At 42.1% G+C, this 18,255-nt stretch overlaps 1 protein-coding gene across 1 annotated transcript in view; it reads right to left on the reverse strand.

Annotated features, from left to right (window-relative positions):
• Positions 1-7,189: 7,189 nt before the first annotated feature.
• Positions 7,190-18,255, reverse strand: part of ints9 (integrator complex subunit 9) — a 46,167-nt gene continuing 35,101 nt past the window's right edge. The window contains exons 8-17 of the mRNA XM_041181668.1: positions 16,847-16,981; positions 16,380-16,491; positions 14,355-14,535; positions 13,256-13,316; positions 12,221-12,392; positions 11,823-11,947; positions 10,744-10,911; positions 9,814-9,912; positions 8,882-9,019; positions 7,190-7,796 (exon numbers count right to left, since the gene is read on the reverse strand). Of these exons, the coding sequence (XP_041037602.1) occupies positions 7,620-7,796; positions 8,882-9,019; positions 9,814-9,912; positions 10,744-10,911; positions 11,823-11,947; positions 12,221-12,392; positions 13,256-13,316; positions 14,355-14,535; positions 16,380-16,491; positions 16,847-16,981 (1,368 nt within the window). The 3' untranslated portion in view covers positions 7,190-7,619. The remainder of the gene's footprint in view (positions 7,797-8,881; positions 9,020-9,813; positions 9,913-10,743; positions 10,912-11,822; positions 11,948-12,220; positions 12,393-13,255; positions 13,317-14,354; positions 14,536-16,379; positions 16,492-16,846; positions 16,982-18,255) is intronic.

The raw sequence follows: 18,255 nt of genomic DNA on the forward strand, positions 1-18,255 counted from the left end.
GAAACTCTCCGCTGGTTGGAGTCATACCTAGCACAAAGGAAGATGGTTGTGGTTGTTGGAGATCAGTCATCTCAGCTCCAGGACATCACTGCAGGAGTTCCTCAGGGTAGTGTCCTCCACCCAACCATCTTCAGCTGCCTCATCAATGACCTTCCTTCCATCATAAGGTCAGAAGTGGGGATGTTCGCAGATGATTGCACAATTTTCAGCAGCATTCGTGACTCCTCAGATACTGAAGCAGTCCATGCCCAAATGCAGCAAGATCTGGACAATATCCAGGCTTGTGCTGAGAAATGGCAAGTAACATTCACGCCACACAAGTGTCAGGCAATGACCATCTCTAACAAGAGAGAATCTAACCATCGCCCCTTGATGTTCAATGGTGTTACCATCACTGAATCCCCCACTATCAACATCCTGGGGCTACCATTGACCAGAAACTGAACTGGACTAGCCATATAAATACTGTGGCTACAAGAGCAGGTCAGAGGCTAGGAATCTTGTGACGAGTAACTCATCTCCTGACTCCCCAAAGCCTGTCCTCCATCTTCAAGGCGCAAATCAGGATTGTGATGGAATACTCCCCACTTGCCTGGATGAGTGCAGCTCCCACAACACTCAAGAAGCTTGACACCGTCCAGGTCAAAGTAGCCCACTCGATTGGTATATCCACAAACATTCATTCCCTCCACCACCAATGCACAGTAGCAGCAGTGTGTACCATTTACATGATGCACTGCAGGAATTCACCAAGGCTCCTTCGATAGCACCTTCCAAACCCACGACCACTTACATCTAGAAGGACAAGGACAGCAGATAGATGGGAACACCACCACCTAGAAGTTCCCCTCCAAGCTGCAAGTCAGGATAGTGTTTGACTTGGAGGGGAGCTTGCAAGTTGTGGTGTTCCCATCTGCTGCCCTTGTCCCTCTCGATGGTAGAGGTCACGGGTTTGGAAGGTGCTGTTGAAGGACCCTTGCTTGGTGTGTTGCTGCAGTGCATATTGGAGATGGTACACACTGCTGCCACAGTGCATTGGTGGTGGAGGGAGTCATGTTCTAAGATGGTGGATGGGATGCCAATCAAGTGGGCTTTGTCCTGGATGGTGTCGAGCTTCATGAATGTTCTTGGAGGCACACTCATCCAGGCAAGTAGAGAGTATTCCATCACATTCCTGAATTGAGTATTGTAGATGGTGGACCATCTTTGGGGAGTCAGGAGTTGAGGCACTCACTGCAGAATACGGAGCCTCAGAACTGCTCTTGTAGCCACAGTGTGTGGTCCAGTTAAGTTTCTGGTCAATGGTAATCCCCAGGAATGGTAATTTTCTTTTACTCATTCATAGGATGTGGGCGTCGTTGGCTAAGCCAGAAATTATTGCCCATCCCTAATTGGCCTTGAACTGAGTGGCTTGCAAGTGGCTAGGCCATTTCAGGGGACATTTAAGAGTCACATGTAAGCCAGACCAGATAAGGATGGCAGATTTCCTTCTCTAAAGAGCATTAGTGAACCAGATTGGTTTTTCCAGCAACGGACAATGGTTTCATGGTCATCATGGACCCAAACCCAGGTCCCCGGAGCATTACCCTGGGTCTCTGGATTACCATTCCAGTGACAATACCACTATGCCAACGCCCCCCCCTAATGCTGTTGAAGATAGAGGGAAAGTTGTTGGACTCTCTTGTTGGAGACGGTCATTGCATGCCACTTGTGTGGCACAAATGTTACTTTCCACTTACCAGCCCAAGTTTGAGTGTTGTCCAGATCTTGCTGCAGGCAGGCACAGGCTGCTTCATTATCTGAGCAGTTGTGAATGGAACTGAAGATTGTGCAATCATTAACGACTATCTAGCATTGATGAAGCAGCTGAAGATGTTTGGGCCTAGGTTACTGCCCTGAGGAGCTCCTGCAGCGATGTCCAAGGATAACCACAACCATGGTCCTTTGAATTAGGCATGACTCCACCCAATGGAGAGTTTTCCCCCTCAGTCCCATTGATTTCAATTTTACCCAGACTCCTTAATGCTACACTCAGTCAAATGTCACCTTGATGGCAACAGCATCACCTCAGCTCACCTCTGGAATTCAGTTCTTATGTTCCATGTTTGGACCAAGGCTGAAATGAGGTCTGGAAGCAAGTTCTCTTGGCCGAGTCTAAGCTGAGAATCAATGAGCAGATTATGGCTGAGGTTAAAATTGACTGGTTGGTGTCAGTTCTAATGTAACTCTTTCGAGTCAAACACGTTTCCATCTGTTTCAGATGAAGTTACATTGTTTCATAGTTTGCCATTGATAGATTTGAACTCTTGATCTTGGGGTTACAAACCCAGTACCATAACCACTTGGCTATTTCAGCCAAGCGTCAGTTCTAATGTAGTCGATTTTCTTTCTCCTATAAATTTATATTTATTTTCTTTGCACTTATTACAAGGAATGTCAGTCAACAGAGAGCAGCGGTCTTTGATATTATCATTTCCAGCCCTAAAACTAACCAAACTACCAGTATTGTTAAACCTGGCTGAAAGCTTACCAGACTTACTGCCTCTGCCTTGTCCTATTGCCACAATGATTTGCTGCCATCTAATGGATGCTAGATGCCATCTACTAAATGGAGGAATGCAACCATTGAGTCCACTTCTATATAAGCCTATCAATTGTCATTTCAATATTCAAAACCATAATGGTATCATAATTTGATTTGGCCAAACAGAAATGCAATATCAATTTGGCCCAAATCACAATAAGAACACAAGAACTAGGAGCACGAGTAGGCAATTCAGCCCCTCGAGCCTGCCCTGCCATTCAATATGATCATGGCTGATCTCATTTCGGCCTCAACTCCAATTTCCCACCCTCTCCCCATTACCTATTGTTAATGATGCATTCATACCTTTCTGACTATTATATCTCACTCCTGTCCATCTTCACAAACTCGAGGCTATCCAAAACTCTGCTGTCTGTGTCTGAACTCGCGCCAAATCCCACTCACCCGCTTCCCCTGTGATTGCTGACCTACACTGGCTCCTCGACATGCAACAACTTGATTTTAAAATTCTCATCCTCGTTTTCAAATCCCTCTATGGCCTCGCCCTTTCCTATCTCTGTAATTTCCTCCCGTCCTACAACACCTTTGAGATATCTGTGCTCCTCTAATTCTAGAGTCTTGAACATCCTCAATTTTAACTGCTTCACCATTGGTGGCCGTGCTCTCAGCTGCCCAGCCCCTAATCTGAAATTCCTCTCTAAACCTCTCCACCTCTCTACCTTACTTACCTCAGATAAGACATGCCTTAAAAATATGTATTTGGTCATCTGCCCTAATATTTCCTTTTATGGCTCAATATCATATCTTGTTTTATTATGTCCCTGTAAAACACCTTAGAATATCTTATTACGTTAAACAGGTTCTGGTAGATAAAGGTTACTCATGGCAAATACATGGGCCTTTCCTGTCCCCGTCACACCGAATCAAATCAGCATCACAATAGTAATGGGGGACATCTCACAGCCTTTTCAACTCGTCAACCATCTCAACACTTCTTTCAACAACTTTTAGACAGCTGAAGCAAAGGTTGCTTCAGATATTCACTGAGTTCTCCTAAGCAAGAGTTCATACCCAAGTCATCAAATGATAAAGGATGAATACTGGGCTTAACCAGGTGAATATTGTGGAATCCATCACACTCCTGCCATCAACCATGTAGATAGTGGAGACACATTGAAGGGTAATTAAGTTATTACTTGATTGATTAACTTCAGATAACAGACACCGTGAAACCTTCCCTCAGGAGAGCACTTAATTAGGTGAAGAGTCCATGGAGACCAAATTGCACAAGGTCTTTTGGTGAGGACAGGGGTGAGAGGATATTCCCTATGTTATAAAATCTCTGCTGCTGAAACATCAATATCTCAAATCTAGAAAACTTTCCCTAGAGGGTAAAGAATCAACATTAGAGTCTGTTGTGTAAAATAAAAAGGGTTTTCAAATAGTGGTTTCATAGTTCAAAACTTGAGTATTGTTGATAAAAGAGACATGCTGTCAAAGCTTTTCATCTTGCACTCAGGACATTTGCAAGAATACCAGTTGTAAAGAGAACAGCGATTTATACTGTATAACAGGGTGCTGATTGGTTGACACTGATTGGTAGAGGTGTTACCATGGAGAAAACACTAGGGAACAGTTAACTGACAAGTTTTTGTCTAAATTCAAGCCAGATAGATCGACTCTGATTGGTCAAGACATTGCCATGGGGAATGAACCAGAGAATAGCTGTGTCCCATGCTTTTGTTCAGTTGAAAAAGGTGCAATGCATGGACATACTCCTTCTGTCTCCAAAGGAAAGGGCCTATATGTGAATATATGTAGCTTCGAGCCTTCTAAAAGTAGGTTTTTTCCAATTATTTGGTCCCATTGTCATGTGGAAAAAACATTGATTTCCTTTTCCCCACTTCAATAAATTGTTCACTACAACACTTGTGTCCTTCACAGTTCGAAGTGAAGTTTCTTTCCAGTGCTACAGATTGAAAATGTTAAGTCATTTAATAGGGGGAAGCATGGTAACTGGCACTATTTCATGGTGTGGTGTATTGGCATTCCCATGTGCAGTACGTCTGTGCTTGGGTGATTAATGCATAGCCTTGCCAGCCACTTTAAAGAATGCCTTTTCGTATCCAAACATTGAAAACTTGATTCAAGTTTAGTTGCAGTAAACTTTCTATGCATACTGTATTTTGGTACAACATCCCTTAAGAATGTCACATTGGTGAATAATAAGAATTCAAAATACTTACACTATTCAACGTAGATAACGGAGACTACTCATCCCTTCTAGCTTTCCTGCTATCAACCAGATAACTACATTTGATAATAATGGTACCCAGAGGGGAGGCAGAGGTCAAAGTGAGGGAAGGGGACTGAAGTAAATGAAAAATAAATCTCAAATCTGATATCACAATTATTTAAAGCAGTTGATGAATTCCTTATTAAAATGTAGCTTTTCCAAGAGATAGAATAGTCCTGAATCTACTGTTCAGATTTAAATCGCTAAATTTTTGTTTCTCATTTTTCATTCACATACACTGGATACCTTGCATGTTCATACACAATTGCTCCTTTTTTAACCAAGCGCAGTGATGAAAGGTCATCTACCTGAAATGTTCATTCTCTTTCTCTCTCTCCACGTGTTGTCTAACCTACTAGGTGATTTCCCATTTTGCTCTGTTTCAATAATGGAAAGGGTGAACCAAATTCAAACAAATGATGTTATTTGCAAAGCAACACAGAATGAGCGACCTGCTCATAATGTTATCAGGTAACAGCAAGTTGCTATGAATAACTACAAGTCCAAAATCACAAATCTGCATTGGTTGGAAGGAATGCCATGTGGGTTTGTGATTTTGAATAAAGAACTCATAGAAATGTTTTTGTTTTACTCCACCAGCAGCACTGATATGAAGCAGCAGTTGTGTGGAATCTTTACACGCTGTACATGAGTCAGCAAGGGAGCAGGTTTACTGACCTTTGGATTTTCGGTGATGAATGATAAATAAAGCACACTTATAAAATGCTCAATAATCCCAGCTTTTCAAGCCTCTTGTCAAAATTAGAGTCCCTCCATCCCTTACACCATCCTAGTAAACCTCCTCTGCACTCTCTCCAAGGCTTTGACACCATCTCTAAACAATGTGGTGCCCAGAACTGAACAAGATACTTCAGAGCGGACCTAACTGGTGATTTGTAAAGGTTTAGTACAGAGTAAAGGATGGTCCCAGAGTTTTCACTTTCACTATCACTATCCTACCCATTCAAGGCATTGTCACTTTCTGTTTGAAGAAATGGTTTCTGGCTTTACCAGTTCTAGCAATTGCTGTTTAACTTAAAGCAGTGCTCTGGATTAACATTTTCTATCTTGAGCATGTTATAAACCACTGTAAAGGTTCTTTCTTAGTCATCATCTCTCAAAGTGAATTTTATTCTAGCATTTCCTCCCTAATTTTCTTTTCTGATACTGGTGTTACAAATATACATTCTCATTAAAAAAAAACCATTTGTACACTTGAAACAAAATAACAATCCCAAAAAACAATAAACTATTAAAAAAATGTAGAAATGATCAAAGAAAGCCTGCTAATTACACTTGTGTCAAAGCCTACTAGGCTAATAGCTGCAATGCACACTAACAGTCAATGACCGATCCATTGTGTGAGGCACTTTAAGACCATGAGCAGCAGCTATGAAAATACCATTGCTACACCAGGTTTTTGCACTGTATATGCTGCTAGAATGCCCATGTTTTCTATTGGATGTTATGTGGATAACACCGTGGGGAGCAGAAAGACACGATCTTTCACCAAATGATTTCTAGTCATCGTTTTATAAAATATAAATCGCAAAGAACGTTGCCTGAAAGATCAACTGGCAGCCATTTTCATCAAGCCTGCAGTGAAGGCATCATGATCGGTGTATTTATCACACATCAAGAACTTGAAGTTCAGTGTCATAGAAAAATGTGCATTTATATAGGACCTTCACAACCAAATGACATCCCAAAGCAGTTTTTAGCCAATTAAGTACTTTTGAAGTATAGTTACTGTTGGACACTTGGCAGCCTATTTGAACACAGCAAACTCCCACAAAGAGTAATGTAATAATGGCCAAATAATCTATTTTACTGGTTTTGAGGGATAAATATGGATCACATCAGCAGGGAGAACTCCCCGGTTCCTCTTCTAAATAGTGCCCTTGGATCTTTTATGTCCACCTAAAATGGCTCATCAAAAAGATGGCACTTTTTTTAGTTCAGCACTCCCTCAGTACAGCACTGGAGTGTCAACCTACACTTTTGTGCTGAAGTCTTTGGAGTGGGACTTAACCCCACAACTTTCTGACTCAGAGGCAAGAGCACTATCAACTCAGTCACGGCTGACATCGGCATGGTGTCATCAACTGATTAACTCCCCCCTTCCATCTGCAAAACTTAAAACTCTGTATGTACATCGGAGAGTAGATAATAATCACCCTTGAGGTTAAGGTGAAAGTTTTAAACCTCTCAAACTTCACACTTGTTGTTATATCACCTGTTTATGCCTGCCTTTGAACTGGTAGTTAAAGAGAGTAATTGTTTCAGTAGGGTAGAAAGAGAGAGAGAGACACACACACACACACACACACACACACACACACACACACACACACACACACACACACACAGAGAAACTCTCTGTGGTGGGGGAGTCCAGAACAAAGGTTGCATTACATTAAAATTAGAGCTAGGTCGTTCAGGGGTGATGTCAGAAAGCATCTTTTCACTAAGAGAAGTGAAAATCTGGAATGCTCTCAAACAGTTGTTGAAATTGGAGAGTAAATTGAAAATTTCAAAACTGAGATCGACAGATTTTTTGTGGGCGAGGGTCTCACAGGTTACGTAAACAAGATAAAGTTAAGAAACAGAACACCCATGATCTAAATGAATGGTGAAACACGTCTGATGGGTCGAATGACCTACTCCTGTTCCAGTAACAGTGCACAGTACCCTCTAATGACCACTAATATTGTGCTCTGGTCAGCGAGACCCAAATCCAGAAACCAACTAAAGTCATTCACAACAGGTCAGAACCTCTCACAGCTTTTGCAGGAACTTGAGGACTAAGTCTCGGAGTTTGGTGCGAAGTGGCTCATTGTTGTCGCAGATAATGTGTGTGGAATCTTCTTCGATTTGAACCAGCGTGTCTTCAGACTGAAGGTGGACAATGTGTCCCTCTGGCGTGTCCTCAACCTTCACATCTGTGATGCCATGCTGCAGGGAAATGAGGGAACAATTAACAGAGAGCTGAGAAGCGTGTATCCAGCTGCTCTTCAACTAGAATGCTATTTAAAAAAGAAAAACACAAGTGGTCGTATGGCTTATTCTTTTGGGAATATCAATGTTTTGTGTCACAGGAGTGGGGAAATAGGGATCAAGTTCCCTGATCGTCACTGAGCTTCCTCCCTCAGGATCAAACTACTCGTTGGTACTCACAAATTATTAAGATTGGTCACAGGCAGGACAAAAGAAATGATGAGAAAAAGAATTACTTCCAAAAAACTGTATTCACTACAGAACCTGGAAAACACCCATGACCAAACATTGGAACATGGTGACCGAGATAGCAATGGGGCTCCTTCAGCCAGTCAGTCTGCTCAGGCTCTGGAAAATTATAGGGGGCAGCCAATCTTCACTTCTTCCACCACCTCACACCGCCCCTGACCCTGGTGAATCCTATATATTTGAGGGTCTCCACCATACACAGACACAAATCAGATCGTTGAAAGGTTGGAGATATTTGTGAAGTACTTAGACATATTACGGTGACATTTGGAGGAAGTTTTAACCTGAAGAATTACCTTCTTCATTAATGTGCAGCATATGTGTGGAACTGGGGGAGGGAAGGGGTTTTACCTTAAACATGGAGAAAGGAGAATGGCCTCACTACAGTTAGGATCACGGAGGAGCATGGTGAAGGTACTATTATCATCAAGCCTCAGCTTTACAGTTACAACTTTGGTATATTCCATGCCTCTAAGAAGTTCATCAACAACAACTTCCAAAGAAGAGTCATATTGGACTTGAAATGCTAACTCTGTTTCTCTCTCCACGGATGCTGCCAGACCTGCTGGGTTTTTCTCTGAGCCGCATGAGCAGATATTAGAACAAGTAATTAAAAGCTTGAGGTAAGTTTTAAGCAATGATTTAAAGGAGGAGAGTGGAGCTGGAAAGGCATAAAGAGGAATACCAGAGTTTAGGACCTTGGCAGCTGAAGGCACGGACACCAATGATTGAGCAACGGAATCGGGAAAGTACAGGAGGCCAGTATTGTTTCAGAGGTCACTGTAGATATTTACCTTCTCCAGGCTCTGTACAAATTGTTCGATGGTGATCGAACCACACAGCAGTGGCTTAGGAGGTTTGAACTCAGGAGAATCGTCAGTTACCCGCTTCCTCTTCTTGCCAGTTTGCTGCTGCATTGACTTTGGGAGTGACTGTAAGAGAGTAGATAGGAATATTACAATGTATTTAATAAGACTACCTTAACGGACGGTGTAAAATGATGAATTCTATTCAAATTACTCAATCTCCTAAAGTAAGAAATCAGCCACAAAAGATAAGCAGCTTCATTTCCAAATCAAATTGACTTCAGATGACAATCCCTGGCAGTATTGGCTATTTCAATAATTACAGTAGGTGCATCTGTATTATTCCAATTGATAATTCAGCAATGAAGCATGCTAATTAATGGAAATAAGTGAGACAGGGAGGGAAAGAAACAAACAACAAATGAACGAACTTTGCATTTTTACAACTTTAGGACATCCCAAAGCAACTACAGTCAATGAATTTCTTTGGAATTGGAGTTGTAATGTAGGGAAGCACAGAGGCCAATTTGTGCACAGCAAGCTCCTACAAACAGTAATGAGCTGAGCAGACAAATTATCTGTTTTAATAACACTGGTTGAAAATATCAATTATGACATTTGGTGAACTCCCTGCTCTTCTTTGAAGTAATGTCTTAGGATCTTTTACATCCACCCATGTACCAGCTTCAGAAAGTGCACATGGGCAGCAGTAAAAAGCAGTTACCCATGCTTGGTGTTTCTGGCTTGGTAGGGGTGCTGGGCAGAGGAAGAGTAAGAGAGGTAAAAGAGATGGCATGCTATCCTATAGTGCTCTCTTATGTTTCCCTGCTGGCACCATTTATTTAACTAAATCTGGTGGAATTGAGAAAATAAATGCAATTCTTCACTTGACGACTGCAACTTCCCTCTATATGACTGACCTGCAGTACGTGCTTATTGTCTTTGGTCTGTAGTACTGCAGACACAGTTGCCATAGAGATGCCAGGTTTGATTTCAGAAGGCACGAGGGATTCCGCGAGCTGTAAAACAGTAACATATAAGGGGAATTAAAAGAGAGGAAGAAAGAAAGAAAAATCATGGATTCACATAGCACCCTTCATAAACACCATAAGTCTCCAAGTGCTTTACAACCAACAACATGGTTTGTTTTAAGAAGCGTAGTCACTGTTGCAATGGTAACATGGCAGCCAATTTGTGCATAACAAACTCCCACAAAAAGTAATCTGATAATTACCAGGTCATCTATTTTAGTGGTGTTGGTTGGGGGATAAATATTGGTCAGGACAGCTGGGAAAACTCTCCTTCTTCAAAATAATGCTACGGGATCTTTTATGGGGCAGACGGGGCTCAGTTTAATGGCCCACCGAAGGACGACACCTCTGACAGAAAAGGTGCTGCACTTTCTTTTTACATGCGCGCAAAACTTGAAAGTTAAAGAACGGTTAAAACACATTCCAACGTATGATAACCCAGCATTGGTGGAACCATTCTACACAATCCATTCTACACAAAGTATCATTGCATTTGCCAGCATGCTCTTTGAAACAGCAGGCTGTCACCAGTTTGAATTGGCAATATGTTGGCTTTTCTCTCCCCACACAGTTCCTGTCTCCAACGCCGCATATTAAGTATTCTGATCTCAGCCATTCTGTCCTAGTGAATGTCTCAAGTCATGGCTGGAATCAGTCTTCAACATACACTTGAAGGAGTTCAGGCTCATCCTTGCACGTGGAATGGTGCAAGTTAAGGAGATTGAGTACGAGGGGGAAGGAAAGGAAAGAATAAAACAAATATACTTTAAAAAATGCATCACACCACCAATAGATTAAAAAAAACCACCACGCACTTACATCAGGCATGAGCTCAATCTTCTCATAACGCCGTTTGAAGGGCAGGGTCAGTACTTCAGCCCTCCGATAGGCCATTGGTGGGGGCTGGCAGTCAATCATCAGATCTGTGCGGTGAGACTGGGCAGGTGGAGGTTGGGTATATTGCTCTGGACACACAACATGCAGTGGCTGGAAAAACAAAACGGGGGAGAGTTGGTTGGGTGGGGAGAGTGGAGAGTGGGGATGGTGGGGGGGGGTGATGAAAAAGTAAAAAACATTCCACAGATCATTCTCACATCCTGACGTCCACTGATAATCTAGGTGTGAGAGGGCAGGAAAACAAGCCATCTTGTCTCTCCTGGAGCTGGTTGATCTTCACACTTCCACAAACTTCAACAAGAGAAAACACCACAGAGTTGCAACTTCCCTAGGTAGGCAAATCAAAATCAAACAACTCTTGCCTCATCTTCATAGAGATAAAAGCAAAAAACTGCAGATGCTGGAAATCCAAAACAAAAACAGAAACAGAAATACCTGGAAAAACTCAGCAGGTCTGGCAGCATCGGCGGAGAAGATGCTCTCCTCCGCCGATGCTGCCAAACCTGCTGAGTTTTTCCAGGTATTTCTGTTTCTGTTCTTGCCTCAACTTCAATGGTTTCAAAACCACAGAACTGCATCTGCACTTCACTCAATATGCTATTGTCGCTTTTGCAAAGAGCGTGTTAACGTGATGGACTAACATCACGTGGGGTTGCTGCAGACATAAAAAAAAGCAATTGGATAAGCAAGGAAGGGCTGAATGGCTTTCTTTGCCTGCATGTGTCTTGTAAAGTGATAGAAATCCTGCAATTGACAATTCATCAGGCAACATTCCAAACTCTTTAAGTTACAAAAGTGAACAGCGCCCAATATCTTTGGCTTTGAATGCCGCATCACATATGGATTTGTAAAACATCAATCTGAAATCTAAATTTAATGGCAACAATACAAAGTCAACACATTTAGCTGGGAATACCACCCTCATTATCTAAAGTTTTCTGCTGACTCCTGACCAAACAGACATCCACAACAGGATTACCCCTCCCCATCACCTCTCATACCTGAACCTCCTTCAATAACTTTGAAACTTGAATGAAGTTTAATCGAGTGTCAATTGGACAGTAAACGCATTTCATAGCCAGTGGCTGGTATGGTGCCAAAGCATCTAGGTAGGAGAAATCTGGTTCTAGAAAGAAAAGCAGATGTATTAGATTAAGATGGCTTTAAATTTAAAAGGCAGATCGGCTCACACTCAGAAAGGTAAATGATTTTCCAGTGATGGAAAATGGAGCTGTTCTACATTTTTGCACAAGATTATTTACATCTACCTGAGAGGTCAGACAAGGCCTTAGTTTAACATCTCATTGGAAAGATGGATGATGCACCCACTTGCAACCTGTCTCCCAACATTGCACCATTTATCTTTCCTTCCTTTTTCAACTAAGAATGGTTCAGTTACCTGTGAAAATGATGGTGTTGAGGCTGGATTTACCCCACAGCTCCAGAAAGTGGACAACGTCGCCATATCGCAGGGATGGGTGGCCTGTGAATACTACGCACGGCTGCTTGAAGTCATTGCTGAATTCCCCATGGATACTGGGATAGTGCTTCAATTTATTGGTCAAAATTAGCTGGAAACAAAAATGAAATAGGACAGGAGAAAGTGAGGAACACGACTAACAACCAATTGCAAGATGCTCGGTGGTTTCAGCACAATAAACACAGTCTCCTCCACTCCCCATCCTGACCTCGAGAATGTGCAGTTGATTTACTCCCAAGTTCCACGCAAGACAACAGCCTAGAAATTCTCCATTGCTCCCCCTCTGATTGGAAAGTGCTTGGTATGTCTACTGATGGGCACTTGCCCACAAACAAGTGGTTATCAGGGTGGGAAGCATGCGAGGGGCAGTTATATCCTTGTATTTTCTGGGGAAAAATCATTACAGCCCAACTTACTGCAACACGTTGCGATCCTTGGACCATTGCATTCTGAATCTTTATTTATTCAAGGCAGAGTTAGACAGATTTTTGATGGACAAGGGAGTCAAGGATTATGGGGGTGGGGGAGAGATGGCAAAGTGGAGGTGAGTCACAACCAGATCAGCCATGATCTTATTGAATGACGGAGCAGGCTCGAAGGGCTGCATGGCCTATTCCTGCTCCGAAGTCCTATGTTCCTATGGTCACTAGGTGATTTTAATAGTTACTTTGCCCCAGGAGCACATATTTGAACATTCACCCCAGCCCAGATTGATTAACAAGCTGCTTCTTTCTTATCTAAATAAATACATTCAAAGTGGCATCAAAGGCAGTTTTCACAGGTAAATATAGCCAAGAAGTGGACTGCTTTTCCATCATGTTGATCACATGCAGAAATACAATACTACAGAAATATAGATCCTAAAGCTAGTCACTGTGCCCTGCAATTCTATACTTATTAAAAATTAGTACTAAATGATAAGACTCCTCAAAGTTCTTCCGGTTGTTTCCTTACCTCTGCGTGTGGGAATGGTGGCTCTGGAAGGTAGACCTTTGACTGTTTATTGTGACAAAGCCTTAAGTGGGAGTGGGCGGGGGAGAAAAAAAGGAAAACAATTAAGAGTTCAGAGTTTGTCATAACTAGAAAATTTCACCAAACAGTAAGCAGGTCTTGTTGCAGCTGTATTGAGCCTTGGTGAGACCGCACCTGGAGTATTATGTACAGTTTTAGTCTCCTTACCTAAGGAAGGATATACTTGCCCTGGAGGCAGTGCAACGACGATTCAACAGACTGATCCCTGGGATGGCGGGATTGTCCTACAAGGAGAGACTGAGGAGTTTGGGCCTATATTCTCTAGAGTTTAGAAGAATGACAGATGATGTCATTGAAGCATACAAAATTCTTACAGGGCTTGACAGGATAGGTGTAGCAAGGATGTTTCCCTTGGTTGGGCAGGGAGTAGGAGGTCTAGAACCAGGGTAGGGTGTCTCAAAATAAGAGATAGGGCATTTAGGGCTGAGATGAGGAGGAATTTCTCCACACAGGGTTTGGTGAATCTTTGGAATTCTCTACTCCAGAGGCTCTGGAAGCTCAGTCATTGAGTATGTTCAAGACAAAGGTTGATACATTGCTACATATTAAAAATATCTAGGGGTATAGGGATAGTGCAGGAATTGAGGTAGATCAGCCATGATCTAGCTGCATGGTGGAGCAGGCTTGAGGGGCCGAATGGCCTACTCCTGCTCTTACGTCCCTAAAGTAAATGGCAGGTTGAAGCACTAAGCCTCATACACACAAACATGTGGTGTTTGTGGTTGTTTTACTGGACTGGCAATAATTCAGCAAACATTGAGTTCAAATTCTGCCTTGGCAATCTCTGAATTTGAATTCATTTAAAAACAAAACTGGAAATTAAAGTGACGAGATGTTACTCCTTTAGCCTAACATGCACAGGATGTTGGCTAGGGAGCAAATGTAAGTAAAAAAATAACCCTGAACTTAAAAACCAACCACACAGTTGCACAACAATTATCTCTCAGTGACATCAAGAATGAAATGGACACTTTTTTTTTGAGTGCCCAGTTCATTAAATGCATGATTGTCACACACTTACCACTCTGCAAAGATCTGGGAAAATTCCAGTGAGCTGTTGGCTACAGGAGAGATGAAGTAGAATGGGATAGTGGAGAGCCCTGCTGAGTCGATGTACTGATATAGACATTCCAGCAAGTCATAAATTACTCCGGAGGGATAGCACGGAACAAGGACATTTCCACCACTTCGGACAGTCACAGCTAAGGGCAGAAAAAAAAATCCATATAAATGTATTACAATAGGAATGATATTTTCCATCACACAGCAAACTTGGATAATTCAGCTCCATATGTATCCAGCAATCTTGAAAGCTAGAGAAGTGAATTTAGAGGGTTATAGACAAAGCTATTTGGATGTACTTTTTATTTGCGCGGCCTTTATTCATATGTGCAAGTGCTTTTCTTTCCTGTGTCCATCAGGTTTGGAAACTCAGTCAATATCAAGAACTCTCAAGTTAGATATAAGAGCCAGGCGCGCAATAAGAATTCTCCTCTTTTGCCTCAACAAGGTGCCTTCGCAACAGTTTTGGAATTGCACTACATCCTACATTCAGTGCAACACTTTTGCATCTCACACCAGTCTCCTTCACACACTCGCCTGCTCTGACGGCCAATTTGTGAAGAATGTTGCACTGATCGTTGCTCATCAGAGACTTTGGAACTTCAGCCCATGTAGTGTCAACACAGCTATCAAAAAGAGCAAGACAAAAAATGCTGGAAATACTCAGTAGGTTTGGCAGCATCTGTGGAGAGAGAAACAGAGTTAACGTTTCGGGTCGATGCAGGGCCTTTATGTTATCTCTTTTGTCATTTAATCTCTCCTGTCTTCCACCCTATCACTGACCTTCCCTTTTGTTCTTTTTCCCCGCTCTCCTCGCATTTCTAAATTCTCCCAGTTCTGATGAAAAGTCATGAACCCCCTGGAAACGTTAACTCTTGTTTCTTTCTCCGCAGATAGTGCCTAAGCTGCTGAGTATTTCCAGTATTTTCTGTCTTTATTTCAGATTTCCAGTATTTGCCATTTGTTGCTCTCGTATCAAGAGACATCACTTTGGACTGGAGATGAGATGGTCCCAGTGTACCAATCCAGTCCAAATTTGTAAACGTTATAATATCACTTTGTTTACTTCAGTCTGTTGGGGAGTTTTCTTGCAGTTGATTTTTAATTTTGTACTGGACACTGGCAGGTTCACTGGGACAGACTGTGTAGAAAAGGCACTCGGATGCCATTCTTGTTTTCCCCCAGCAGTCAGACTATCTGATGTTCTTGAAGCTACCGTGTTGCAAGTCATTTTTCTCCCTTGAAATCATTCCTCAGTCACTTCTTCAGTGACATGTCGGCCAAAAATACTTTCATAATTGCATTCATAATCGATTATATCAAAATAACTCAAGAGGCGTTCACATACAACATCAGGAATTCTCTTCTCTATAAGTGGGGTCTCTGCTGTCAGGAAGGGAAAGTTGAGTCGTAAGCCACTTGGGATTTTTTTAAGGTTATGAAGCGATTTGATAAGGTAGGAGGAGAGATGATGTTCCCACTGTAGGAGAGACAAGTACTAGGGGATCAATAATAACCCCTGAACAATAAATAAAAATGGCCATTAATAAATCCAATAGGGAATTCAGGAGAAACTTCTTTACCCAGAGAGCAGTGAAAATGCATGGAATGGTTGAGGTGAGTAGCATAGGTGCCTTTAAGGAGAAGCTAGATAAGGGAGAAAGGAACAGAAGAATATATTGATGGAGTTAGATAAGGCAGGGTGAGAGAGACTCATGTGGACCACAAACACCAGAATAGATCAGCTGACTGACCTGTTTCTGTGCTGTAAGATTCAATGTAATTATGTTGCTGAGGTGTGGTGACTGCTATGCAGGCAGAAATATTAGAACTTAAATATTGATCTTAAGGTGGCAAGGTACTCATCAAACATTGAGGCCTTAAAAAAAAACACACTCAGAATAGGCACAAAATAACGTATCCTGAGCCCAGCATGGAGGAAGATGAAGGTCCCCATCTTACTGCACTTCCTTCCCAGTGTTACCTAGGTTACTGCAGAATTCTCCCAGCATGCCATCAGGATTAGCGGTAGGGATCTGCGTCAGCCCAGTCAGGATGAGGACGTCGCTATTTTTCAGAGAGGTTTGCTCCATGGGCTGAAAAGAGAAACATATATATTTTTTAAATCAAATTTTCTTTCTTTAACTGGCTACACTGAGAACTTGCATGAGTTTGACAGTCGAAACTTATAACAATATAAATGGCTAGTTTCCCCTCTCCCGCTTGCTAATCTGTCTTATTGTTTCCTTTTTTTTAAGTGCTTCTTAAAACCTATTTCTTTGACCAAGCTTTTGATCATCTATTCTAGTATTGCCTTCATTTCCTTGGTGTCAAAAAATGTTTTGTTAAGCGCCTTGGGACATTTTGCAGTGTTAAAAGTGCTACATAAATGTTGGTGTTTTTCAGGGCATTGCTACTAATGGTGAGAATGAGGAAAGAGGAAATAGTTACCTGTGGATGAGTGGTAAGTAGTGAGGACCCAGACACATAGGCCACTTTCTCGTAGTGCGACTGAATGATCCAATTAGAACTGCCCAGACAGTAGCCTGAGCTGAGTGGAGTGATCTGTACTGCACCAAAGAGCTCCTGATATTCCATAGAAAAGAACAGAACTCAAATAAAGGTATTTTAAAAAGTAATCCTTAAAACACAATCTAATCCCACTCCTCAGTTTCCCTCCCCACATTGCTCCCCACTTCCTGAAATTAGTGATTAGTAACTCTGTGAACCAAGACAGTGAATGCTGATAGGCTATTCTACCATCGTCACAGGTGTCCTCATCTGAAATCCACCCCCACACACTTTCCAGCAATGTTCATTTGGCAACTAGAATCAGGCTGATCATCTCCTTCCACAGTGTAGGGTTGCCAAAGTCAATTGTAGCCCTCCAAATGCAGAGACCAGCTATGAACCCTTATTGCTTCATTCTTATTCTGAATAGCAATAGAAATAGTTTTTTTGCCATACTCAAAAAATCAAGACAAAGATGATTTGGGCAGTCTCATACAGAAATAAACATATCGTCACACATAGATAGCAATTTTACATATGCATGCAATTCCTGTCAACTTTTTCTATTATAAACTCCTATATCCACACTTGTACTGTAAAGTGGTCACGCTCTAATTACACCTTCCTGAAAGTGGAACTGCTTAAGCATGATCACTAGTTGGATGATGTAACTGCAGTGTGACAAGCTTACACTTGCAGCATGCATTATAAATGTTGACATGGGAATTTATGCACTATGTCTCCTGCCAATACAAAATGGCCATCTGCACATACGTACTGGGGCGCGCAGATGTCACTGTGCTCAGTTGGAAAGCAGTTAATGTCTTGATTACACACAGGACATTTAGTACTGAGTAATTGGGACAGAATGTTCATCATCTAACTGAATACATCTCAATGTATCAATGGCAAAGTTTTAAATGCTGAAGGTCCTCACTGCCCCCCCACCCCCCCCCCCCCCAACCCCCCACCCCCTGCCCACTACCACCCACACCCCCTGCCCCTTTGCCCACTCCAGGTTTGAAAACTTTGTTCTATCAGTGATAAGGCAGAAATGGGAAAATTCCCATTAATTCCTGTAAATCTAACACCTGCACTAAAAGACACTGGAACGTTGACAGCAAATGCAGCCTAATTTATGATGGAAATATGTAGAAATAAGGACAGCATTTAACTGACTTTACAATGGTGACTGGATTACATAGGTGCACTTGAGTCCAACAGTTCCCTTTTCAATTGACAATTATACTTGGTTTTGACTTCCAACCTGCAATATCGTAGGAGATCGATCAATATATGATCAAAAGAACTTCCAGAGGCGTGTACATCTGCTTATTATGGGATGTTTT

This window comes from Carcharodon carcharias, chromosome 2 (genome assembly GCF_017639515.1).
Source record: "Carcharodon carcharias isolate sCarCar2 chromosome 2, sCarCar2.pri, whole genome shotgun sequence".
NCBI classification, from domain to species: domain Eukaryota; kingdom Metazoa; phylum Chordata; class Chondrichthyes; order Lamniformes; family Lamnidae; genus Carcharodon; species Carcharodon carcharias.